This window comes from Sander lucioperca, chromosome 15 (genome assembly GCF_008315115.2).
Source record: "Sander lucioperca isolate FBNREF2018 chromosome 15, SLUC_FBN_1.2, whole genome shotgun sequence".
Classification (NCBI taxonomy): Eukaryota; Metazoa; Chordata; class Actinopteri; order Perciformes; family Percidae; genus Sander; species Sander lucioperca.
In genome coordinates this window covers 17343879-17370287 of record NC_050187.1, presented here as the reverse complement: position 1 = coordinate 17370287, position 26409 = coordinate 17343879, and the positions used below count along the sequence as shown (strand labels likewise).

Genomic DNA, 26409 nt, shown 5'->3' with positions numbered 1-26409 from the left:
GAAAGATATTCGTGCCTCTAAGATGTTATATTTGTGGAAATAAGCCTCTAACAGCTTACCCGACAACATATAATCTTACGTATGCTATAGGAGCTGAAATGATTGCTGGGAATTTGATAACTGGTTCCCAAATGTGTTTTTTGTGTCAGTGTCACTGTGGTGCAAGTCTATGGTTCCCTGCTAAGCTCAGTTTGTAGGAGTTGTGTGTGAGTTTTATAGTTTGGGATTTCACTTTATTGCACCAATTAGGACAGTAAAACAAGTTCTAGATACTCTCACCCCCTTTAGCTATTTTACTTACATAAATAGTTGCCTTTAGAAAGGATTTCTTTTTTTATGTCACGCCACTGTGGCACATGGTAGTAGTGCATGTGGGACAAAATGTCACCCTGGTGGCATCTGTGCATTTGTCTGAGTGTAGACACATTTTTGTAACTATGATAACTCAAGGACAATACCTAATAGAAATATCATACCACCACCAAATAGTCCATCTGTATAGCGCTGCGATTAGATTGTGGAGTCCCTTTGTGCTTGTATTTGTTGATGAGGATAAACGATTTCCTTAAAACTACTATAACTCCTTAATGCTTTAAGAGAGTTCATATAAATAAAGGTAAGAGGAATGCTGACATTTAGTAGAAACATTTGTGGATGAATGTATTTTAGCTCATGTAATTGTTATCTATGAAAGATTAAAAACAAGCTTTTTCATAGTGACAATGTTCCTCCTTAATCTTGCTTCAGAATTTTTAGAGGTTGATTCTAATAATGCTTACCTGGAATGTGGTATTGTGGTCCAAATTATTTAGACCTACTGGGTGTAAAAGTGGGGGAAAAGGATTAAAGTATGAACTTTGCAAGGGTCCTTTCTTTGCGTTTTAACTTGCAATCTTGTCATTGCAGGGGGAACTTGGATCAGAAGGGCAAAAGGGAATCGATGGGGAGAAGGTAAGTACTACTATCTCCAGCAGACATTGCATACATAGCACATCAGCCAGATCTAGTTTCGTCAGAGAATCAATTCTTATAGGCTTTCCATTTGCTGTGTGATGGCCTGGGGGTAGGAGCAAAGCGTAGTTTTCTGCGTGGCTGTTTTCAGGTGCCTGTCAAATCTGAAGTGGATCTCAGTGTATTAGAGCCTGCAATGTCCTTCCGTGAAATTAATTGATATGTATGCTTCTATAGGCTTGGCATACTAATGGACTAAACTAATTTTTCAAATTACCCTTGGCCCCATCTCTGTCATTTCAGGGTAAACGTTATAGCATACTTTTAAATTTGGCTGCAGTGATTAAACTAATGTATGTCATGTGAACCACAACAAAAAGTGCTAGTAAATGATTTATTTCTTCTTTAACTAAATGCAAATGCATTAGTAATACACTATTCTTCATGGATCGTAGTGAAGTTTGTTTTAGCCACAAGCAACATTCCTTTAAAGTATTTGTTAAGTCAAAGGGTGTTTTATGTTGTACAGTGTTTGTTTGCCCACAATGGCACACTCTCAGATTGTAACTGTGCAGATGGTCAGTTTAAAGTAGCTTAATAAAGAGACTTCTTTTCATCGCCATCACCCCCTTGAGTAGTCAAACAGCTGCCACAGAAATCAGCCTCCCTGCAGGCTGTTGACGTGCACTCTGCCCTAACAGTAACTCTGAGAGAAATCAGAAAATAAAACAAGAGATAAAAATAAAATTTGAGTCAAAAGAGTATTGAGCTACAGCGTACTAGAAGTAGAAGTAACTTGGTATTCAAAAACAGTTTGTATGAGTAGGAAGGTAGCTTGTTAAAAATGTACTGAATAGAATTCTGTACTTTTTCTGCTTGCTTTCCACCCATCAGTATTTCCCTGAAGTAACCTAAGAAGGTTACAGTGGATCAAAGTAATTGTGAGTGTGCAGGAAATCAAGTAAAATTCAGGTTGAAGGTAAAAAAGATTTAAAAAAACTGAATTTGGCAGGTTTTCCCACAACCAGCACAGCTTGCTTTGTTCCAATGTAAGTAGCTATTGGCAGCTTGAAAAGCCACTTGTCGTCACATGTATATTTGCATATGAATGCCATGATCAAGTTTATTTACATAGAAATTTGAAGGAGATCAAAACCACCTAACTGGAAACTCCATCTACATCAGAGACTGACTGATTTGTAGTCATAATATTGCACCAGCTATAATGGAAGAATGTGAGCGACATTATTATTGCTATAGCAATCAGTGTAGTCAGGGAAAGTGACAGAGATTGTGAGCAGCCCTTCTTTCTTTGCTCACTGGTTCACCCTGGGCTCCAGTTGACTGGACAACAGCGGTGCATAAACTGGAAAAACAGCTGGAAGCTTGTTCACTATAGAGAGACTGAGACTGTGCTGCTGCTCAAAACTTCATCTAGATGTCACCAGTTGATGTCATTTGCTATTTTGCATATCAGTACATCAAGTCCAGCCCTGTTTCAGGAGGCAAGGGTCTACAATGTGTATGTACAAATCAAAATTAGCCACGTATTTGCATAAATATATTTGGTAACAACATTGTTAGAATTTTTAGATTAGAGAAGTTTCTAGATTTGTCGTCACGGGTGTTAGGGTTGTCTAAAAAAAGTGTTGTGAGTTGTTAAGTTAGCAGCATTGGACCAAGGGAATGCTGACAGGCCGTCCTGCTCCTCTCTGTGTGTGTGGGAGGCATCATCGTTAGTGGTGCTCAGTCGGAAACCAGAAATGATATTCTTATTCTTATGTCAGTAAAGAGTCAATGATTATGGAAAATAACAATTACACTTTTCAGCAGGAGAGGTGACTTGTTTTTCATCTTTGTAAATCCTATAGGGGCGGTTGGGCTTTCTTTGGTCACTCTCACATGGCTCACCATTAGGGATGTAACGATACACTCAACTCACGATTCGATATGATTCAGGATTTTAAGTTCACAATACGATTTTCTCACGATTTTTTTAACAGAATGAAGTGACTGAAAAACATTTCTTATTTATGTAAACTGTGCAAAACAGCAGATGTGTCCTCTTATCAAAAGTGCAACTGAAATTGTATTTTATCTTAAATAAATAAAAAAAGTATAGATTTAAGAAAGGCTTGTTTATTGCTAAGGCCATATGGTTAAATTTAAATGATTTATTCAAAAAATGTAATAACAATAACTTATAAGAACAACTTTTTTCACCAGTCATTTGCTGTTAAACAACAAAAAGAAGAAACACTAGATGGCAGAAGGGTATTTTACAACAACATTGAATGCAACAGAAGCTTACGGAGTTGGACCCAAACGCAACACTAAGTCACGTCACAGTTGTTTATCCGACAGCGCCAGTGGCCATGCTGTCTCAACGCACAGCGAGTCTCCTCTGTGTCTTTAGCTGCAGACTGTTGTACATCCCGGTGCTGGAATCAGTGAAATACAGCCACACTTTATACCGTTTAGCTGTCATCATTCGATTCACGACATTCGTTACATCCCTACTCACCATGCATACCCTCTAAGGATTCATTATACTGTGCCCAACTTCATTGACTGATTTGAAACAAAGTAAAAAAAAATGGGGACTATATTTTAATGGATGGCTCTCGGTGTGTTTAGCCCAGCTTAGCACAAAGACTGCCAGTCTAGCTAAATCAAAAGTGAAAATGATGTGCTTTCAACTGGCTGTATATTGTCAGCTAGCAAGCCAGTTACCAATACATCTGTGTCAGCTGGGCTTTGTCTTTGAGCTAAGGTAAGTTAAACATGGCCTGGGCCTGTCTTTGTATTGGAAGCACAGAGATGACATTGATGCGACGTGACACCTCTTTTTATCTGATGCTAAGTACGAAAATTCTTTTAAGATTGGCAATTTTCTGGAGTTTATGCTGCATTTATGTGGTGTTGGAATAATTGGAAAAAAATGAGTTCCCGACTGGGAAAATTCAAGTTGAAACAACAGCTCCGAAAGTTATCGAAATGTTTGCTACACAACTTTCTGAGTTGGCGCCATATTGCGTTGTAACATGGCCGACGAAGGTAAATGTTGGGTTAATGTTAAGAAACTTTTTATTAATTCACATATTGAATGTACTGTACATTTTTGCTCACATGTAATTTGTAGTGATCGTATAAGGTTGTAACCGTTAGTTGCTGTCCACATAGAGTGACCTAGATTAGATAGAAAAGTTGTTTATTAGCGTTAACCCTAATAACAAGTCAGGTAAAGCAATATTTTAGTGGTTTTAGGGAATGTAACGTTTGCTGGTGCAGCAACAAGTCTGGAACAAAAGCACTAATATAAAGCTTCAAACTGGTAATAAATACTGGAAACAGCCATCAATGTGTTGTTTTAACATCTTGAGCAATAAAATACAACACATCTTTTTTGTAGGATCCATGTTTTTTTCCACATTATGGCCTTAAGTTGCAATGTGGGGAAAAACATGGACACTACAAAGAAGATGTGAACACACCGGAGTTGGAAGAACGACTTCCCAATTCAGGAATCCGGAAACCGAAGTGCACATGACTGCAGCATTATAAAACCATTCATTCATGAATGCAAGTCCAATATTCACTCTTCTTTTAGCTCTGCTTTTGGTCTCTACTAACTCTTGAGGTAACTGTTTGGCTCTTAAGCAGCTAACAGCTCCAATATGTTCACTAGCTAGTCACTAACTTTATCGATTTGCCATTTAGTGTTGGGTGGGTGACTAGCGAACAGTAGGTTTTTACAGCTTTTTTGGCAAAAAATGATGAGAGCAGGGAGAATGAACCTGAACAGTAAAGTTGTGGACCATAAAACCAAAACAGACTGATAGACTCTAAAGTGCTCTGTAGAGCTGAGGTATTGGCCTACTTTGTAGTTACAAAGTAGGCCAATACTCTCTGTTGGTTTGTCACCCCGATTAACTCCTTTTACATACAAGTAGTCTTGTGCTTTATGGTTAATATAGAAATATTGAGTCTAGCTACTTTCAAGAGAAGAAATCAACCGCATTTCTACCCTTCATATTTTTTTAGCAAATAATCCCAACACAAATGTTGGCCATTTATCACAATTGATACAATAGATAACCTTTTCCTTATATGCACCCCTCTGGAAATTCTGTGGAAACCAAAAAAAATCTTAGATTAACACAGTCTCTCTACCCATAACATTACAGTATAAATCAAGCTGTAATGGGATGTTCATTATTAGTCTATTTCACAGCTGTGCTAATTTCTGTGATGTATTTGATTTCTTGACCTAACCCTTGTATTTGATTTAGATCAATATGAAGGCAGGACACGGAATAAAATACATAAGGTACTGTAACCTAGCCCCATGTCTAATGTGCCCCATGTGAGCATAGAGCAGTCAAGGATTAATGGGTTAAAACCAGTATCCCTGCTTCCGTAAGTGAGTGGATGAGGTTGACCCTTCTTAACCAGTTAATCACTTACAGTAATCATTTCTTAGAGCGTTAAAAGTCCAAAAGACATTATTTGCAGGGCCTAGACTGCAGATGTTCCGGTCCATTATGTAGATATCGCACATCTTTAGGTCTGTAAAACCGTATTTAACATTATAAAGGTAGATCATGTGGTCATATGCAGTGTATAATTAATATATGATATAATGATACTGCTACATTACTTATATCTGCAATCAAGTGGTGGTTGACTGGTTTGATTTAGTTTTAGTTGCTTCAATATTGAGAAAAATGCTCATCTAGTGAATTGAATACTGCTGTCTTTTATTGTTCCCATCATAACATATAATTCAATTTTAATTTCAGTAAATTGTGGTTGTAATGCTCCGTGTATTTTAAAAAGGGAGCAAGTTGGAAGCCAGAAGAAGATAAGAACATCAGGAAAGATGTAGGATACTATCATTGATTGTAAACAAATTAAAAACTGTTATGTTGCATAAATACATTTACTAGATCATTTCAGTTAACGTATTTACTGTGTGACTCTATTACCCGATCTGTCCCTTTACTGCAATTAGCTCATATTCCATTTTTAAAGCTAGTGTGTTATTTAAGGCTTGAGTAGACACCTGAGAAGCCAGAATTCTATCTATGAGCATGTGATCTGGTATCGTTTTGCAGATACACATCCCAAGGGACAGAAGGAGTGCACACCGTGTTATCTTGTGGGTAATCCAAGTTTCATTTATGGATACATGTTCAATTGAAGAGTGAAGTGGTGTAGAAAAGTCAAGGAATGCTGATAGAACATGATATCCTCAGAGGATCTCTGACAGTGAACTCTGATACCCTCACACAATGGCCCTTTGTTTATGTTAGGTTGGTAAACTGTATTTATTCATAGAGTGAAACAGACATGCCAAAAAGATATCTTTTCTAGCACTCAATGTGATTAGTCTTACATCACCACACTGTATGTGGTGTATCGCTGAGCAAATGGAAAGTCACAAAAGGCATTTCCTGCTGTAACCTCCCTGGCATTTGTAGGCTGGCACTCGAGATATCTATGTTACTTAGAGATCCTGTTCCACAGAGCTTTAACGGCCTGTCACTCAGTATTACAACATTTCCCCACCAGAATGAATACATAGTACATCTACATTTTTTAATTTAGCCTCTCCCCAATAGGTCAAACCCAGTTTGTGATGATTAAATTGTGTACAGTAACTAAAACTTGCAATTATTCTACCTCTTGTCAGACAATGGCATTGACCTGTGGCTGCTCTGGTTTGTAAAAGGTAGAAGTAAACATAATTAGAATGCATTTGTACATCCCTGCTTCTTGCTTGCTTTAGCTGTCCTGTGCTGGGGAGTTGCCAGATTGTCTTGTGGCCCCACCGCTACAGGACTGACAAGACACAGTGCTGTGTGTAATCAGGCAAGTGTACACAGCTCCCCACAGTGTTCTGACCTCGTGCTGCAGGAACGACAGCCACAGAGCCAGCACCGGCCTATTCATTCCTTTTTCAACCTTCCCTGTACAAATGCCACAAAACCCACAGCTTGCAACAAAAGCTACCAATATATCCAGCCCTTCTAGTCTACACCGCCCTCAGTGTCACTGTGCATCTGAATTGGGCCTATGGGCTCACGACTGAGTCCATTAGACAAAGGGCAGAATCTTAACTAGGCTATGGTGTGGAAGGTAGGATGCTAAAAAAAAGGAAATATACTTCTTTCCTTAAGGGGTCATTAGATGTTTCCTACTTCAGAGATGAGACTTTGTTGACAATCATTAAAATATATCAAACTTGTATAATTGAGTGTTGGTCAGATAAGACTTTTTAAAACAGCATTGTTTAGAACTATATTTAGCCATTCTAATTTGAAGGAATCCTTTCGTTTTTACTTTAAAATGATCTTATCCCTTAGTATACAACAAGTATATGTAAACGTTTGTATTATTTCTAACACCTCATTTTTGCTTGAACAACATTAGAACGACTGTTATAAGTCTCTAATGGTGGAGGCTTGGAGAAGAGTGAAACAGGATAAAAGATTTGTAGATTTTGGCCCAGGGCTTTGCAACAAACCTTGTTGTACCTTGTTGTTGTGTCAGTTGCATTAAATACAGTATTATGTCAATACGTATATTACATTTCTGCTCTCCTATAGTTGAACAAATTGAAACCTTTTTTCTGTTATGTGAGGATCATATCATATCATATCTATAAAATAAGCATACAAATGTCCACAGTGTAAAAGACAAAATAAAACTATGATACGTAGTCTTTATTTTGACAACCAATTGTTTGTGCCCTAATACTAAATACCCTAAAATATAGTGAACATATTCAAAGCACCAACTCTGAATTAATTCAGAAAACATGGTGTATAGTGTTGGCTCTAGTAAAAGTAGACAATTAGAGAGTTTATTCTGTATGTACCTGAGTAAGATTTGATGCAAAATTTGCAAGACTGCCAAAAACCTGAGAGGGCTCACTTTTGCACTGGTTATGTGTATTACTACAGACAGGTCCGGGTACTGGGAAGTTCCACAAGTCCTATCGCTGACAACACTGCAGCCCTAGAATTATCTGAATAATCACACAGTTACTCACACAGCATCGTTTATCATACTAAATTAACAACCACAAGCACACATGGGAACATTAGCATCACTCAGCATAAGTTGAAAGAGTACATTGTTAGCATTTGGAAAACTTGATAAATTACTAATCTTTTTATGTAAAACCGCTTTGTTGAATGTTGTGATTAAAATATTTATCAGTGGCATACATATAAGACTGTAAAACAAGTTGAGCGACTTATCATTCAACAAAGGATGAAAGAGTGACATTTTGACTGACTGAGCTTCAGACTGACCTGAATTTGGTTTCTGATAAGGATATGTGCCATGGGGAAAATAACTCACCACCGTGCACAAGTTCATTCCAGCTATTATGGTAGTCCTCTGTCAACTCCTCTGTAAACATATTGTCTTGTGTCTGCAGTCTGCGGGAGAGGCAACATAAAAACCTCCATTTTTCTTTTTTTTAAACCCACAAAGTAATCATATGAGTAAGTCATTCTAACTTAAATATGTCAGTCCTAGGCAGACCATGTTGTTTTAGGATGCTAAGCAGCTTCAGTGCTTTATTTTAACCAATGTAAAATAACACCCACTAATTTAAGCTTAGATTTATTGAATTCCCTGTGTTTTGGATTTTTACGAGTGGTCAGTTTTTTGCAGGTCACTTATACCGTATATATTAATTTAACTTCCCATGTCTCTGAACTGAGCATACTTTAAAAGATGATGCTAAAGTATGTCATTCTACATAGCTGAAGTGAATAATGTGTAGTAATGTGGTTTCATAAGTGTGTTTGAATTTGCTCTTAACTCACAAACACAAAGCTGTGAATGGGAACAACTGTCAGCCTTTTCTCAAAATAACAAGAGGACACCACATAATGAATGTATAGGATGAAAATAACAACAAAATGTGTTTATATTACAAGAGGCTTTACAACACAACAATGAGACAAGATCTCATTACAAAAATGCTGGCGAAATTCTTACAAGATGAATCAAATACTCTTCCGTAGTCGACAGAACACAAAGTTGTTTACGTCCTTGTTAGCAGATGAGCCTTGTGCTCTGATGCTCCTTCGTTTGTGCTACTCGTAATAACTCAGAGGAGAATTTGCTTCTAGATCCCCTTGTGTCAGATTGCCCTAGTAAAGTGGTTTGGCTGTCAATTTAAATAAATATCTGGCTCTCATGTACAGCTAAGAGACAGCTGCTCTATTATTGACAGTGTGTGTGGGCTGAGGGCCCGCATTAAGTGATACAATCTGATAAAATCATTACACAGTCATGTCATCATAAGTGCAACTTATAGGCAACTTGTATTAGCTGTTGTTACCATAGGGGCAATTGTTTTACACCAGTATTGCTTCTGTTCTCTGAATTGGTAATGTGTAATATGAGGCTTGCAGGGAATAGGCAATGAATTAGTCACGTCTCTGGTGGAGCCAGACTTAATGTGATAAAGGTAGGTAATCATCTTCTGCAGATATATAATTCACTATTAATAGCCTTTCTAACTCTAAATTTAACCGTGACAAATTATTGTATTTCTGAATCATTTTGCAGACTTGGACCGCTCACATTCCCCATTTTTCCTGTTACCCATTTTAACCCATTTTTAAAGAGTTGCTGCGACTGGCCCAAATGTGTCACACCTAACAAGACTCGCTGCAAATTTAGCCTGTCAATATGTGTCAAGTCTCATTCATCAGCTATCACTCTTTATCTCAGCTGTCCCTCCTCTTTCACATTTCACCACCGAGAGGCTTGACTTTGCCCCGAGTTTGCGTAGCTCAATTCCACCCTCAGGTTTTCTGCTTCAAGGTGTAAAAACAATGACAATCACAGTCCTTGCTAAACCTAAGTGTGACGAGAGTAAAAACACTGATTGTAAATCTCTGAGCAGGCTTTTGGTACATGCAGCGTCTAATGAGTGACAGTACTTGCTCTTCTCTCATTGACTGGTTGTGGCAGGCATGAGAATCTCACACCTGCATGAGATACTTGTCTACTTAGTGTCAACATAGTAACATACAGTAACACGTTGTTGTTGTTTTTTTATAACTATCTTTTAATCCGTAACTCTCACTAAAAAGAAATATACTTCAACATATTGTATATTTTTTGTTTCCAGGGTCTGAAAGGTGACCCAGGGCCAGTTGGTCCAGTTGGTCCAGTTGGTCCAGTTGGTCCCAAAGGACACAAAGTGAGTGAGTCTGCTATACAGACTGGCCCCCGGACAAAATTACACCATCCTTGTTTTCTTTTTTCTTTTTTAAAGGAAAATAATTTAGATATTTCAGGAAATCTGCTTGACTTTCATGAGCTGTAATCCCAGTCTCAATAACATGTTTGCCCATCTGTTTGAAGTGCTGCTATGATTGCTACTCCAAACATGGCCAGCTAAAGAATACTGTTATTGCCATCATAACTTAGCAAGAGGTTATTGATGGTCATATAGAGTAACTTTTATCCAGGCTGAGAGAAAATGTTCCACTCACTATATTTGCAGAGTATTTGTATATTCATAGGGATAGCTGTTTGTAATGCATAATATTGCCTTCTTGTTTAGTGACTTCTCACAGGGTCTCTTGATTTAGAATACATTTGACATTTGGTCCCAAATATTAGAAATCCAAAAGGTATGTCCTGTGCAGTAGGCTATCATAAGCCTAGAATTTAAGACAAGCTGGAAGTGCAGCAGTGGAGTTTGATGCAAAACCTTGTTCTTATCTGCAGCCCCTTTATAGCCTGTTCCCCGACATCACTGACATGAATTAGATAAACTCTTGTTGCAATGCAGAAAATATTTTTTGAAGTTTTCTTTTCTTGTCATCCCACAGTGGGATTATTTTCCATGTATAAGATGAAATGTTTTTTTCCTGTAATTAGTTGCCATATCTCCCGCTCTTTCATTTTCCTCCCTTATTGGGGCTTTATTTGTTGTTGTTGTCTTTTGGAAGAACTCACCACATAATTGTAGGTGTAACGCTCTGTCTGCCAGCCTTGAAGTTATAATGAGGTCTGTGTGTTTCTGTGAAGACAACAGAGAATCGCAGTATATTTTATCCTATTTTCTGGATGGGAGGGTGGGGGTGGAGGAAACGTTTGTTTGTATTGAAACTGGCAGAGGGAGGCAGATTTGGAAGCATAAAGTAATGAGTTCCTTGCATATCCCATAGCAGGCATAGTTTAGCTGTGACATTCATTTAGACAACAAAATGGATATGAACTACAAACACCATTTCTTTTTTTTTTATCCACATCTGATAAACGGGTATTGCCAGATGTAAAGTCCACTGATCTTCAACTCGGTGCTTTATAAAGTACTGTTGGGATTGTGGTGAAAAGGAGGACAGAACTGCAAAAATATTAGACAGTGATACACGAGTTTTATCTGAAAAGACAAGGGAGGCAGTAAAAAGCATGTGAGATCATTGCTTACACTGGTTTATGCTGGCGTCAAAAGACATCTACTTCTTTCCTTATATGACTTTTTGTGACTGTCTGTATGTCACAGTCACCAAACAATGTTATCATACCTGTCCATTGTTAATACTGCAAAGCTTTTACATGATATAGTACGGCTGTGTTTATTTTAAGGCCTGTCATATTTAATAGCACCAGCCCACCTGCCAGTTGTCTGACAGTTTGAAAGTCATCAGACGGGCTTCATTTTAAGGCATACTGTAAATACCAGTTAATGGCCTTCTATAGCACATGGTGCATATATTGAGATAGTACTGCTATGAATAGTAAAATCCTGACCTTCAGTTTTTATCACAGACATGATGGCTGGCCTTTAGGCTAGATCTTCAAAAGTCCAAAAATATATTTTGCCGATTTAGCTGTAGCCATTTCCATTGCACACAGAATGATAAAGGTGTTATTGACTGAGTTTTTATTTTTTATTTTTTACTAATTATTATCTTCCTTTGCAGGGTGATGTGGGTCTTCCTGGAGCTCGGGGGCTGCCTGTAAGTTCACACTGTTACATTTACATCTCATTATGCTATCTGTATATGTAAGGACATTCAGAAGAAGTAGAAATGTCGGAATCTACTCACGCAGGTGTGACCTGAAATGGCTGGCCTGAGCTTTGTAAATACTGTATCACAGCCTTTTTGGCTGACCAGGTGCTACACACAGTGTTAAAACATCTGGCCCACAGAGATGGAAAGTGAGGCACTCAGGTGAGCAGTCTCTGTGTCACATTACCATCGCCTGGGAATGGGTCAAACAAGGAGCAGATTGACAGGGCTCAGTGGGCATCCTTACTGGGGCCAAAAAGGACAGGGATGAGCAGCCAGGCAGAGAAGAGTAGAGCTCCAAGCCTCAGGGTGAGGGGGGGGTTGACAGGTAGTCGCTGGCTGTATCCCACATGGGTGAGACATGCACTTATTGCGTTGGTGGCTGTCCCTGCAGACTTCTCACATTTACAGACACCCGAGAAGAACTACACCATGCTTTATGTATTTCGATCTTATAATTGGACTAGTTGTACTAGTGCTTTTTTCTGTGGTCTTGTAAAAATCGAGAGGACAGAGAACATAACCCAGAAATGTGCTCATTCCTGTGCTGTCAGCAGACAGATATATGTACTAGCAGATGCTTGTATTTTCGCCTATCAACACATATAATGAATGTGTGGACAGATGCAAACACACTTACTCTCAGTGCGTTGTAGCCAGGGAGTTGACGGCTGCTGGAGATTAAAGGTATACTGGTTAGCTAATTATGTACACATCATGAGGGGATCAGCCTGCTGGTTTTAATCAGCTATGGAGTGTCACAAAAACTGTGTCCCACTGCTTCTGGCTTGCCCCTTTTATGTCACCAAAGTGCCTACCATACCCACAGAACACGGCCACCATCCCTTAGCTTTTCTCCAATGCTAATTTACAGTTATAAGGACAAGCTATAAGGACAAGCTAATAAAGCTAATTTCCCTGTAAAGCAGGGAAACATAGTTTTGAGCAAAACTTTTTCACATTGTGCCAGTAAATTGGCTGGTTAATGTGAGCAGAAAATGTTGGGAGGAAGTTACTAAAGTAGTGTAGACTTGCTGCTGAGTGGATTTGCATTGTATTGCTTGTTACCCAAGGTCAAAACTCTGTGCTCACAAGGCAACAAAAGATGTACCATTGTACATGAATAATTGATTTATTATCAAAAGCACTGCATGGACTGAGGCATGTGTTATTTAAGGTGTCACAGGTCAGAGCTGTCACTCTTTTTTATTATAGATACAGCTGCAAATATCTCAGGGCTGTCAGCCTCCTTGTTAAATTATTTTTATCTTTTGTTGTTTGTTCTTTGCATGAGGCCTCTGACTAACGTGCAAGACATATGTTGTAAATGTCCATTTTTGCAGCTGTTTCCAAGAAACGTCAACAGCATTTGACTTTTGGATGCCAATTGAAAGAGGACACCAATTATTCGGAAAGCCGAGATGTTGTATGTGGCCTTGCGTCCATTCTGTGGCCTGGTGGATAGATGACTCTGTCTGCCCTTTCCTGACAGTGGCCAGCAGGGTGTCTGGGGAGTTGTAATAGCTATGCCCTGACTTCTCTTCGGGTCATCGCAGCCAAAGATAATTACCTCCTGACCAACTGGGTTTCTTGCCTGTAACTGGCAAACGTTGATAATCTCCTGTATTTATGAATCATGTGAGTCGTGTTCTCATACTGACTGTCACGCTTTTGATTGTTTGTTTGATTCCAAGGCTGACAAAGAGTGCGTCAAAGGAGATCAGGTACTTAAACAAAGTTAATATAGTTTTCACTGAAAATATGTAAGCATTCTGTCTTCTTGAGTTTATGCCTTTGTTTTCTTGTAAACATAACTCTTTATTTGCTACATGCAGGGCCCTCCAGGTGACAAAGGAGAAAAGGTAACAAATTATTCATCACATTTATGTATAATATCCCACAAGTTTTGCTCAGTCGACAAATTGCACATACTATGTGCTCAAACAATCAACTACTAGCAATTATTGAAGCACCATAAGTATATCTTTTCAGAAGAACTTCAAAACAAAATCACTACTCAGAACGTACCATGATTAACTTACTAATTGTTCCTTATCAAGATACTGTGTAGAATAATGGAATTAAGCTCTGATTAACCGAGCCTGAAAATTGCCTATTAAGGGGATCCTGGAGAAGTCATCTAGAAACTGAGCAAGAATGGAAACTGCAGCTGTGCAAACTCACTCCTATCTATTCATGCAATTTTAACTAAGCTAATGCTGCATTTCCTATCACTGAAAATAAGCCCACTAGTTATCCACTGGTCTGCTGAAAACGTGGCACAAACATCTGTCTGCATCAGTTTTTACAAGAAGCAAGCCATAATCTCTCCCCGTAATGCCACATGCATCTAGCACCCAATTCACTATGATACTTGTCCTTTTCCCACAGGGATTGGCTGGGGTGCCAGGGGAACCAGGCAAAGAGGGCAAAAGGGTGAGTAAACAGAAACAGTCCACCAGTTGTGTGGCCTGGCTAGTGGTTGTACTGAGGACCTGGCCTGGGGAAAGGCCAAACGGCAGCTGAGTGGCTGTTGTTGTTTTGGGGGGAGGCGAAGATGATGTCTGGCAAAGGGATTGTGCTGGGCCTACAAAGAGAGAAGGGGATGTGTGTGGGCTTGTTGTATGACAATAATGAATGGGCTTCATGGTCAAGGGGTCACACACACTCACACTATGACTGGCAGCACACATGGTTAGGCCCCACTGGGTGACTGCAGTGGACAGTATTCACTGTCCTAAAAGGCCAGCTTGATTTGGGGTAGACAATGTCCATGACTGAATCAATGGAAACATTACACCACATGTATTTATTTGTCACCTCTGAATGTAATAACGGTAAGGAATACAAGTGTCTGAATCTGTAATGTAAATCAAAAGTATGCATTTACTACTACATTTAATATTGTTAATTCAGGAGGTCCTCTCTTCAAAGCTTTGTCAAAAAAATAAAATAAAAAAAATAACTCACATTCTTTGTGGGACGGTTGCAAAATTCCATTTCATTTGAGAAGTACTTGTAATTCATGGTGTTCTGACATTAGTATTGTGTAAACTGTGTAACATTATGGTGGGCTGATGACTGTTGTTGTTCCTTGACATCACAGCTGAAAAGACAGTGTTCACAGGTAGACAGGTGAAGAGAGTGTCCTTTTGTGTCCAGCTTAATAGACTTAGTGTGAATACCTTTGCCTGTCACCATGATGAAAACTAGGCTCTTCAGAAGACTGAGAATTCCAGTTTGTCTGAGAATGATCATAAAATGTGAAGAAAACATTAGGCTAATATAAAACATATAGCAGGTTGAGCTGTAGAGCACCCATAAGTAGGTCAGGAAAATGTTCTTTTCAGATTAAGCAAGAGCCGAGATGATGCATAATACTCAAGAATTCCACCCTTCAGTGTGTGTGTGTGAATACATTCAAACTCAAAACTTGTTCCAATAACATTAACAATTTATGACCTATCGTTGGTTGTATAATTTCTCAATGGATCATTTCCCACAATGCATGGAGTAATCTATTTTCAGGGAAGGTATTCGCGGTCAACAAAAGTGAACTCAGAGGCTGGTGCAGATGTGTTTTTGATGCTGTTGTCTCTCTACTTCATTAGTTCTGTGTTATTTCATACCTAACCTGACTTAATTAGGGATGGAGCGTCAAAGGGACGGAGTGTCAGAGGCATCAATTATGGTGTGCGCTTTTCTTGTGGAACAGTTTTATGATGAATCTTTCAATCATAATTGGTTTTGAGGAATAGAAAGTCACTCTGTGTTTGATGTTGTGGCTTCTTGGTTTCCTATATACCCATAATATTTCTTGCACCACAGGGCTTTATACTAGCCATTTCACACTTCCTGCTGTTGTTGTTGCTGAAGACACAGTTCTGATCTATTAATACCCTGTCTTTGATGACTGGCTGACTTCATGGTGACTGTTAATGTGCTAAGGTTTCTGCTTATTCTTAGCTCTAGGAGTCACATGTGGCCTCAACGTTGTTGACCAATCTGTGTTTCTGCAGTTTGACAGCTTATTTTTAGGAAGGTGGACATATACCATTGTCAGAGGCTAGCTAGTGGCCAGCTGAGACAGCAGGAGACTCTCACCCAATTAGTGACACTTGTCCACACTTGCAACTTACTGGTTTCACTAAGAGCCGTAGCTGATGTACAAATGATGCAGAATATCTTGACATAGACTGACCACTTCACAACCTTCAAAGAATAGCTGGGAGTGGAAAGCTTTCACAAGTCCTTAGATTCAAGCCAGGCCATCTCTCACACTGTCTACTTCAATTTATAGTTGAGGAAAACACAACCACTCTAAGCCATTTAGATTTACTTCAAGGAGATGTGGAGGACATTGTAGTGCGGAGAAGAGGAATGATGCCATTTGCACCGATCTATCTCTGAAGTTTAAAGCAACATATGCAAAAGCGGATTTCAAGGGCAGTCACCCAGCCCCCTCTGTGACCCCATGTCTAACATTCACAGAATCTTGGTTTTATTTTATTACCTTGATGGATGACTAATTCAGTTTGCCAGGGTGGAGGTAAGGGCCCAACCATGTTGAGGAATTTATGGGAATGTATTTCCCCCACATTACACATTGCCATTAATAGTAATGTGAATGGCCTGGTTTTATCTATTATGGATGGCATTGACACAGAATGATAGGCAAAAAGTAGGACTTTGAAATTCAGTGGCACATAACAGCAGATCAGAAAGAACATGGGGAGCACCAGTAACAAAGAACATGTCCCCCTCGCTAACTGTGGTGTGCCAAAATATTAATCAGGTGGTGATGTGCTAAGCTCTATGTTGTCATTGTATTCTGACCCTGTCCTACACAGGCCCAGGAGGCGAAAGATGTGCATGCTGAAGAGAACAACCTTGGAATTTTAGAGTTTTCAGTGTAGTCATTTGTAAGCCAATTATTTGGTATGCTCATACAAACAGCTGGCATTGCAGAGAAGTGCCTGTCTGACAGTCATCAATATATAAATATGAGGGACTGTATAATAAAGGATTGTGTGCATACAAAAGTGATGTGGGATTTGATAGCAGAAAGCATTGCAAAAGTACCAAATGACGTCATTTTGCATGCTCAAAATAGGACTGAAAACCTACGCTTGGTCAATGCACACTGCTTCCTGAAAGCCAAAATAAACAGGAACGCCACGGCAAGCTTGGTTTATTCGTGTCATGCCAAGTCTTCCCAGCATACTCTGCTTTGGTAGTTGGCACTGTGTTGTGAGTGGGTTCAGTGCAGACATGGGTTCATCTCTGGGCAAGGCAGTAGGTTCCCATGGATTAATAAATAATCACCTTAAGAAATCCCCCATTACAAGGTGGGTTTTGGAGTTTGAATCCATGCCTAACACCACATTAAGCCTTATTAGCTGTATAAATGTACCTGTATAGAAAAAGAAGTCCTTGCTAAATATAAGTCACTGACAAATGCCATGTGGATTCCCTTGGTTTGCTATGGAAGCGTGATTGTGATGTGATGTTGTCATACATCGTGGACAGGCATTTGTTCTAATTACATGTTTTGGGACCATTGATGCATAAGCCTTAGAAATATATTCTCTTTATATGATACACTATTTTCATGTGAATGCAGAGCATTTTAAATACTCTTTAATCAGCTGAGGGCCTCCACTGTGTCAAGGATCCCTGTGTCCTGCTTCGGAAAATGCAAACGTCTGACAGATGTGCTGCACAGTGTTTGTTCTTATTAGACATACTGTAGCTGTGCTAATGTAGACATGATGGAACTCCAGCAAGCCTTTGAGGAAGCAAAACAGTGCAATTGCTACTAAGGATGTTCTCTTCTAATTAATTATGCAGTATAGATCCTCTTACTGATTTTTTTATGTAAGTTGAGTTGGTTATTTAGTTATTTGGCTTAAAGAGTTAACTAGTTGGCACAGTTGGCAAATTATATGGATTGATAACTGGTGAGTTGTAGCTCAGTGATAAATATGCGGTTGTATTTTATTGTGCGTAAGGTGAGATTTTTGTCATCTTTGATGCTACAAAGACTTTACCTTCAGGTACGAGGTGACATTCTCAATTGACTGCTTTCCGATTGTCTCTGGTATCTCTCTCCCTCCTGTTAAATGGCTCCTGTTTCTTATAGAAAGAGTCATCTGCGTAGCTCAGCTGTGGATGTGGGTGGATGACACTGTGCCACATGAGATGCTCGCCTCATATGTCAAGGAGATAACAACAGTCACAATGAAAATGAAAAGGCTTGGAGACAGTTGCTAGCTAAGCCACACAAGATGACCTTGTGGAGGGAAAAGCCATTAAAACAGAGACTTAATCTAGGAGAAATCATTTTCTCACTAAGTGACATGGTGTGCCACACCAATACCACAGGTAAAATAATCCACCCAGAGTATTTGATGGCTATTGAAAAAAACATACAGAGTGGAACTCGGAGATATGGCAGCACTTTGATTTCTCTAACAGGTTATTCATTCTATGTTGAATCAGCTCCCACTCTCAGGCTTTATGCTGTAGACCCACCGTGGTCACTAATTACAGGGTCCAACAGATTATCAGTTATTTATTCCCAAGTCATTGTTCTTAACTCTATTGTTCACTTTTGAATTATAGTTACTAGAACGTAAAGTTTATTCTAATGTTTTTCACAGAGTTGAAAGTACAAGATAGCTCTATGTAACAGATGCAGGTGCAAAAGGTTCCTCTAAAAGTGTCTTTCATGCCTTTGTATCATGTGAATGTAGACATGCAGCAGTATGGAGCCTTATATCAGTGTGCGTTATGTTTTCCCCACAAGCACATATCAGTAAGTCATGAGATCCTTAAGCCGCAAGTCGAATGAAACCAGAGAACAACTTTGGTGTAAGCATGATGTTCACTTGTTGAAGACAGTTTCTCAGTAAAGAGACTATCCTCTAGTTATATGGCAGAGATGGCTATTTGTAAAATGATACAAGTCTACATCTCAAAACCTCAACTGCTGTCACATCACATTCATCAGCTGTCATCACTTCAGATCATTTGATAGCACAGTCCCAGATCAATGCACGTCAGTAATTGTAGTGCAGACACACTTTCGGTTCTTCACTTGTGTCAAAGAAAATTTGAAACAGTGTAACGAACATCAACAACAGCTGCCTGGGCACTTTAAAGTGGCATGGATACAATCTGTCAAAAAAGTAGAAAAGATTGCCTGTCTTGTCTTTGCTTGGCAACTGGACTGGTCCACATTTCCAAAGAAGAGGGAGGTAATTGCTGTCTGTTGGAAGTGATAGTGGTGTTTACATTTCCCATTCAAGCCCTTTGCTGAATGACTGAGACAGCTGTCTATAAGTCCTGACCAAAGGCACAGGCATATTTTTCTCCATATTCTTTGCTTCTTCACACTTGTGCTAGCACATGTCTCAAAGGTCATCTTTTTACTGGATGGTTAAACTAGTTGTTGAATGTTCTCTTCCATACCAGGGAACAATCATATAATATTTCACTTATGCCATTATTATCTCCTACCAAACTGTTGGTCATTTTCTCTCAGCACAACCATGTTCAAATATGTACACGTGTGAGGACAATATCGCCATGGAGCAAGGAATCCTTTTAACAGGGCACCATATATCCTACTGGTACTCTCTACTGGATGGCATAATGCAGGTCAAAACATTACTGTCAGATTAGATACAATAACATTCATCTTCTTTAAAACTAAATTTATGTATCATTTCACAGTAAATAGCTTTTGTCATTTAACCTAATTTTGTTTGAAAAAGTATGCCGTTCTCTGAAAACCAAATGCATGCTGTAACTGGAATTTAGATGCCTCTCCTCTACAGGGCCAAATATTTTTTTTGAGATAATTGAGCTACCATAGTATATATAATATTCATATTATATCTGATGGACTTGGCTCAGGTTCATTTGGATCAGTGTGTGTGTCTGTAGAGACCAAAGCAGGCAGTGACAGTGATAGGGAAGGAGTTATGGTTCGGCGTGTGGGGACTGGGACATTTGGCAGCGGTTTCCTGCTCCATAGGTGGAGGCAGACATGAACAGTGATGCAACTGTAACAGACTGTTGACCTCTACCAGAGCACCTGCAGGGCGAGATTATTAAGTAACGAGTCCCTGGTGAGAATACCAGCCTTCCTGCCAGAAGATCTCAGCGGGAGGCTGCTGATTTGGGTGATACACTAAATGCATGAAATTACAGCAGCTATTTGAGTGGAGCCATGCTTCTTGTTGTCCTGCTCAGTACACAGCTATAATGATATGGTAAATTCAATTATCTCAAATGCCTTCAGTCAGGTTTGATCTGATATGCCACTGATCTGTTTAATATACTTTCACATTGATATATTTTACATTAAAGATAAATACATTATAAATCATGGCTAAAAGTAAATATTCTGTACGTTTAATTGAGGATACTTTTTTACCTTGACACATTTGGCTTATCTTTAGTCATTTTGTGGTAAATTGCAGAAAGCAATTTAAGAATAGTTACAAACTGTAGTGAAATACAGTATATCCCATATGTACACATTCACATTTATGTTAAATTCAGTGTAACTCAATTAACATATACTACTGCATACGCACACATAGCACCTATAAAGCAATGGTATATTTAACCATTGCAACACAATTGGTGACCATATTGATGGTCTGTGTCTTTAAAGCAGTGTTTAAATACAGTAGCGTGATGAACATATGTAGTTACAGTTTTGGCCTGACCTGTTCTCAATGGCAAGAGTAACACAGAGAGAAGAATTTACAGGTCAGCAGGGCTCACAGCTGAGATTTTATGGCAAGATTTACACCCTGTGCGATTTTACAAGCAGGGGGAGGATTCGTTAACCCCTTGTTAAACAAAATGGAATAGGTTATTCTTCTCTCTCTCTGTCCAAATTCATGTTGAGGAAATCCAGAGAGCCACGCTTCTGACACCTGTATTACACCAGGAGGTAGCACATTTGCCCAGTGCACAAGGCAATTAATCTTGTCAATGTCAAGTGCATTGGGACGGAGGATGGAACAAAGATTTGACCTGATTGGGTATGAAAAGGTCTTACATTTAGGCCCAGTTGGGATAGAGGAGTGTTACAGGGGGAAGCGTTTGGCACATGCAAGGACAGATGCACAGAGCTTTGATTTATCTGTCTGACTCTCATCTTTCCCAGAGAGCCCCGGTATGGCTACATCCATGGGTGTCCAGAATAAACACACATTAATTGGCCAATTAATTACAGGGACGAATAAAGGGGGCAAGACTTTGAGAGGGCCACTTTGATCGCACATTGTTCACTAGCTTTAATAGTCACCGCGTGTATATGTTGTGTGTGTGTGTGTGTGTGTAAGCTGATGTGTGTATTTATACATGTAAAAGCTGATGTTCAACGGGGTAATGTAGGTCAATACATCCTCTGAGCATTAGATAGGCTTGCTATAGTTGGCCAGGGCACGGCCCTCATTCATACATCTACAATCTCACCACTTTCTCAGGAGACAGAGCTATACCACACAACAGGGACACTGCAAGCAATATACATGTCCTTGCTGCTCGAGTGTCAGAATTCATCAGGGCCTGGCATCCTCTTGGCCTGTGTCTTATACCTTGCCAACATTTTCAAATGTTGTGTCAATGTCTGCCAGGTCATAGCAACACTAATGGAGTGTCGTGTGTCAGGAAGGATCTGCTGAACCGAATTCTCTCGACTCATTGAGGTATGTCAGTGGACAAGAGGTGACTGGCCCCTGTGACTGTTCTAGGTACTGCGGCCTACACCACGGCTTCAGTCATCCAAACAATGGGATTTCTTTGGCTCCAAACAGTCTAGTAATATACAAAGACACTCTCCTGGCATTTTAGGTCTGTTTAAGGAGGAGACAGCGTTTGAGAAATGCTTTGAATGTAAATACCTTTAAAAGGGCATTTTGGATCCATGATGCTTGGATTGAAGCATGCCCCGAGTAAGCTCTGTCAATGTCTGCTGTTTCCTCGGCCAAGGGGAGGGAGGAGAGCTCAGAGTGCAGGGGGCCTGGACAGGCAGGAGATATAGCCCTGAACACTGCAGAACACAGAGGCGTGGTAGTGGGAGGCTGCATCAACTGCTACAGTCTGCCATCCATATTTTGATTCTTCACACTCTCATTCTGCCCACAACCAATTTAGATACATTCATCTGTGTCCACTTAAATGGCATGCCAGGGAGCAGCGCATTTACAGTGGCTTGATATTGTACAGATGGTTGTGTGTGGGACCTTAGTGTAATCTGTTATGCGTGGTGAGTGATATGAAGCACAAGACTCGCCCAGGGCTAACAGTACCGAGAGTAAGCGCCCTGTGGATTTTTGCACAGTGTATTCTCTCTCTGACCTCAAATATTTGGTTTGTAAAATGAACCAGGCTTTATTCAAAGTAGATTTTCAGCCTCTCCTATTCACTTGTTGGATAATGCATTAATGAAACACTCAGTATCTGTAAACATAGGATGGGAGCAATCTGCTCCGGATGAATAATACAGCCAAAAGTCCAGATGAGACTGTGAAATTTCTAAGAGCCAAGACTAATAACAGCATCCATTAGGAGATGAGAACATTCAAGAGGCTATGCCGGCCTAGTGAGGAGCCAATGCAATAGGCACCCAGCTCGCATGGAAACACTGCACAGACATTCAGCTGATAGGTGGGGATTGAGCTCATAGTATAATATAGATTTATCATTTTCACCACATAAAAATGCAAATTCAGATAGTATCAGCCCTCTTTCCTCTCCTTAGGAGTAGTTAAAATCAATGAGCTCTTAAAACTCATCTGTGAAGACGTGGTAGAGACGTGGCTGTTGTAAAGAGCTGTTCTGAGGCTCCCTTGGGATTGACTTGGCTTAGTTTTCCACAGACATCCACTGTCTGCATTTCCTGTGTTTGCCTTTGGATCTGTGTTTGCATACTGTGTGGCAGTGAGGAGTTTGGTGTTTGCTGAAGTAGCTCTATAATGGGTTTTTTTTTACCCAATTTTGTGCTGCGTTCTATGACTGGGTACCCTTGTAATGCCACCTTTGCCCCCTTGTATTGTGTGGCAGTTGAAAAGAGCCATAATGCGTTATGAAAATTATTGTCCCCCTCTCTCGCTCTCATACAGCTTCTTGCTCTTGTCTATTTCCTTCTTCTCTCATCGTTGTAAGCCCTCTACATAAAAAAATATCCTTTATGGTATTCAGTGACTAATTGCCAGACTGCCTAATTAGGAATGTTACCCAACACACATCATACATTCATGCATTGAGGACATCTATCCTCTCATAGAGAGTGTACAGTCTCCTCATTGGCTCTGTCCCCCACCGTGTACAAAATTTGTGATGAAGCTAGTTTGCCATCTAGTGGCACAAGTACAAATCACCATTTAGTCACATGGGATCTACGATTGAGTCTCTGTGAGGAAAGCCTTCATGGAAAGCTTTAGCCAAGAGACTATAGGTGCAATCTTGGCCAGCTGAGCTGTGTCTTAAGTCGGCTGCAGTGTCAGCCATCTCTTTATACGTCCCTGAATATTTAGATGGCTGCAAGTTAAAGAGAGCATTGTGTGCCAGTCAAAATGGTGAAAAATGCTAAGCTGCATTTGAGTCCCTGCCAGGCAGCTGTCGGCTTTGCCGTTCTCTTCCTGCCCCGGCCGCTCCTCTTAACCCTCAGTAAACAACTGGAACAAATCCTATTTTATTGAGGCTTTTACCAAGTGCAAGGGATCTCTGCAAGCTTCAGTGCCCAGGCTTTTTTTTTTTTTTTAGCTTGTGCAGTGTCCTAAGATGGCATCCAGCGAGGGCAGTCACAAGTAGGGAATTTGCACTGTCTGTCTCTAATTGGATCCTTAATCAGAAGCAGGTGAGACAGTGGTCTCGGCAGCGTGTTTTTTGACATTTCAAGCAGGCCGTATAATCAATATTTACCTCAGAAGCGTTAATAGCTGATGTGACAGTGAAAAGGGCTTTGGTGAGAATTCTGTTAACTGCAGCATATCAAGCTGCACAGTTGGTGTGAATTCACTGAATATTTGTCCCCTTCTCCAACTGATACTTAGCTTGATATTTTGAAGCTAACGCCCAGAAGCAGCTGTAGTGTATGTGTGAGAAAATATTACAGTATGCATGTAGACAAAGCTGAGTATGTGCCTAGAGAGAGTTATTCTCTTATAAAATAGAGAAATAGACACACCATCACAAGTTAACTGTAGATTTTCACAGACTTTTGTGCTCTTTATTTGGAGAAAAAAAACTACTTTCCCTTTTAAGAAACTGTGACGCTGGACTGTATGTAATGTTTATATTCATTTGCAACATATTACTTAATAATTAGACACATACTGTAGTTGAGATAAACATATGAAAGGTTTAAGAGGAATCTTGGTATTTTAGATATCCTTGTGCATACTTAATGCTGGGTTGCTTGTGAATTTTTATGGTTCATTGTGCAAATGTTTAAATGAGAAATCTGAAAATATTTGCAAAGGGGAGAGGATGACATTTCAGAATTAATTACAGAATAAATTAGCTTTTGCTGGCAGTGTGAGTAATTGTTTGTATCTTGTCTGAATCTGGATACAATAAGTGTTCCTAAGAGACTCTAGGTTTGACCGATGGAATGAGGGAATCAAGTACATCTGGTTGTAATGTTTCCATCCTTTATTTTTTTCATCATTCACAGGCCGGGGGCAGACAAGCATTTTCACTTGGGAATAAATATTGTGACAGGCTGTGTTGTGGCAAACTTTCTCTTTCTTGTGTCTGTCTGTGTTTTTGTCTTTTTTGAGTGGAAACAGCTTTTCACAAGTTCACACTTCTGGATGTCCGTGTCCATTGTTTGGATGGTCCAAATAATCCTTTGAAGGTGTGGAAGGATGATGTTTTTGTCTTTGTCCCATTGCTGTACTGCTAAAGGGCACCTTGTGACAGAGATAACAGAAAACTTCATACCATCTACTCTTTGTTCTGTGACTTGTTAAAAGACATGAGGATAGTATGTATCATCTTCACTGTTTTGTACTAATTTGCTTTCCCAGCAAATACAGCTGTTCAAAAGCTACATAGTCAGTTCCAGTTAAACGCAGTACAGCAGTTCAGTTAGACAAAAGGCTCAGGTGGCCTGAGCACATGTCCCCGGAGGGAGACAGGACTCAGCTCAGGCAGAAAGAGTGGGAGTGGCATGTGAGTTTTTTCAGGCTAGAAAAGGTCATCTCTCCCATGAGCCACAGAACATTGTCGCAGAACAACTTGGCTTTGGTAATGTCAGGTAGTTTCCCCTTCAGGACATAAAACTTCTGTGTCACATATGAAACAGGCAGAAGAAAAGCAGTATACCAAAGATTTCTGTTCAAGGCTCCTGCAACACAACTAATTGGAAGTAAAAGAACAGAATTGATTTATAATTTAGTAGAGGATGAATGGAAATAGGAAAAAGGCATAGTCACTTTTGGAAGTTATCTTTTTTCACATAGAAAGACAAATTAACAAAAATCAAACATTAAATATATTGTGTTTGAAATAAGATAAAAACCTGGAATGTTAACATTAGTTCAAATTGATTTACCCGCTTATAGCTGTTCCTGCATGTAAAAGAAAAAAGAAACATCATCCCTCTGTGCTGTGTGTCAGGTTTGAGTTTGGTCCTCTGTGGTGATCATTTCAGAAGGCTACCTGCAGCTTATCTACTGACCTCTCTTGACAGGGGCATTTGTCAGGTGGATTATGTGGCTTTTTGATGGTATATCTGCTTTATTGCTAAAAATGCGACACATTTTGGCCTCTCCGTTTTACAACACTGTGTTATCCCAGTATGGGTAGTCAGACAGGCATATGAAAACATGTTGACATTTGGGATAAGGATTATGGAGTCATCATCAATGAGTGCCTTTGCTGTGTGTCACTGTCACTGTTGACTTTGCTCTCAGATTGGGGCTTGTGTTGCAGGACTGAGCCTGGCCCCATGTCTGTGCTTTCCTTTTACACTTTACAACTCATAGCAGAGCTGAAGCCAGTCGAGGCTGGGATCCATGTGGATTAAGTCGGGAGTTGAACATACGCTGTCAATCTACTGAGGCCTCCTTCTTACCTCAGCTCTAACATGTACTCACTCTTGCTTTACTAGCACCATTATTGAATTAGTAGTTAATGTGGAGTGCTTTACACTTCTGTTATATGGTTTGAAGGTTTTTAGAGTGCAACAGATAAGTAGTGCTGGTGAATATGTGTTTGGTCTTTTTTTTTTTTGGTCTTCATTTACTCAAGAAGCCGGTTCATCTTTAACTCTGACTCTCTCTTTTCCTCTCCTCCACAATCCTTTCATCTTTCACCACCGCCGTCCCTCCCTCTCATCCCTCATTTCCTTCCTTGCCTTCCTCTA

At 39.7% G+C, this 26409-nt stretch overlaps 1 protein-coding gene across 6 annotated transcripts in view; it reads left to right on the top strand.

The window, feature by feature from the left end:
• The window catches only part of LOC116052437 (collagen alpha-1(XIX) chain), a 105240-nt gene that overhangs the window by 23024 nt on the left and 55807 nt on the right, over nucleotides 1-26409 (top strand). For 4 of the 6 annotated variants that reach the window (XM_035992442.1, XM_035992441.1, XM_035992445.1 and 1 more), the window contains exons 11-16: nucleotides 907-951; nucleotides 10115-10186; nucleotides 11922-11957; nucleotides 13706-13735; nucleotides 13847-13873; nucleotides 14403-14447. In XM_035992442.1, the coding sequence (XP_035848335.1) occupies nucleotides 907-951; nucleotides 10115-10186; nucleotides 11922-11957; nucleotides 13706-13735; nucleotides 13847-13873; nucleotides 14403-14447 (255 nt within the window). The remainder of the gene's footprint in view (nucleotides 1-906; nucleotides 952-10114; nucleotides 10187-11921; nucleotides 11958-13705; nucleotides 13736-13846; nucleotides 13874-14402; nucleotides 14448-26409) is intronic. The other 2 variants (XM_035992444.1, XM_035992443.1) reach the window with 1 other exon arrangement.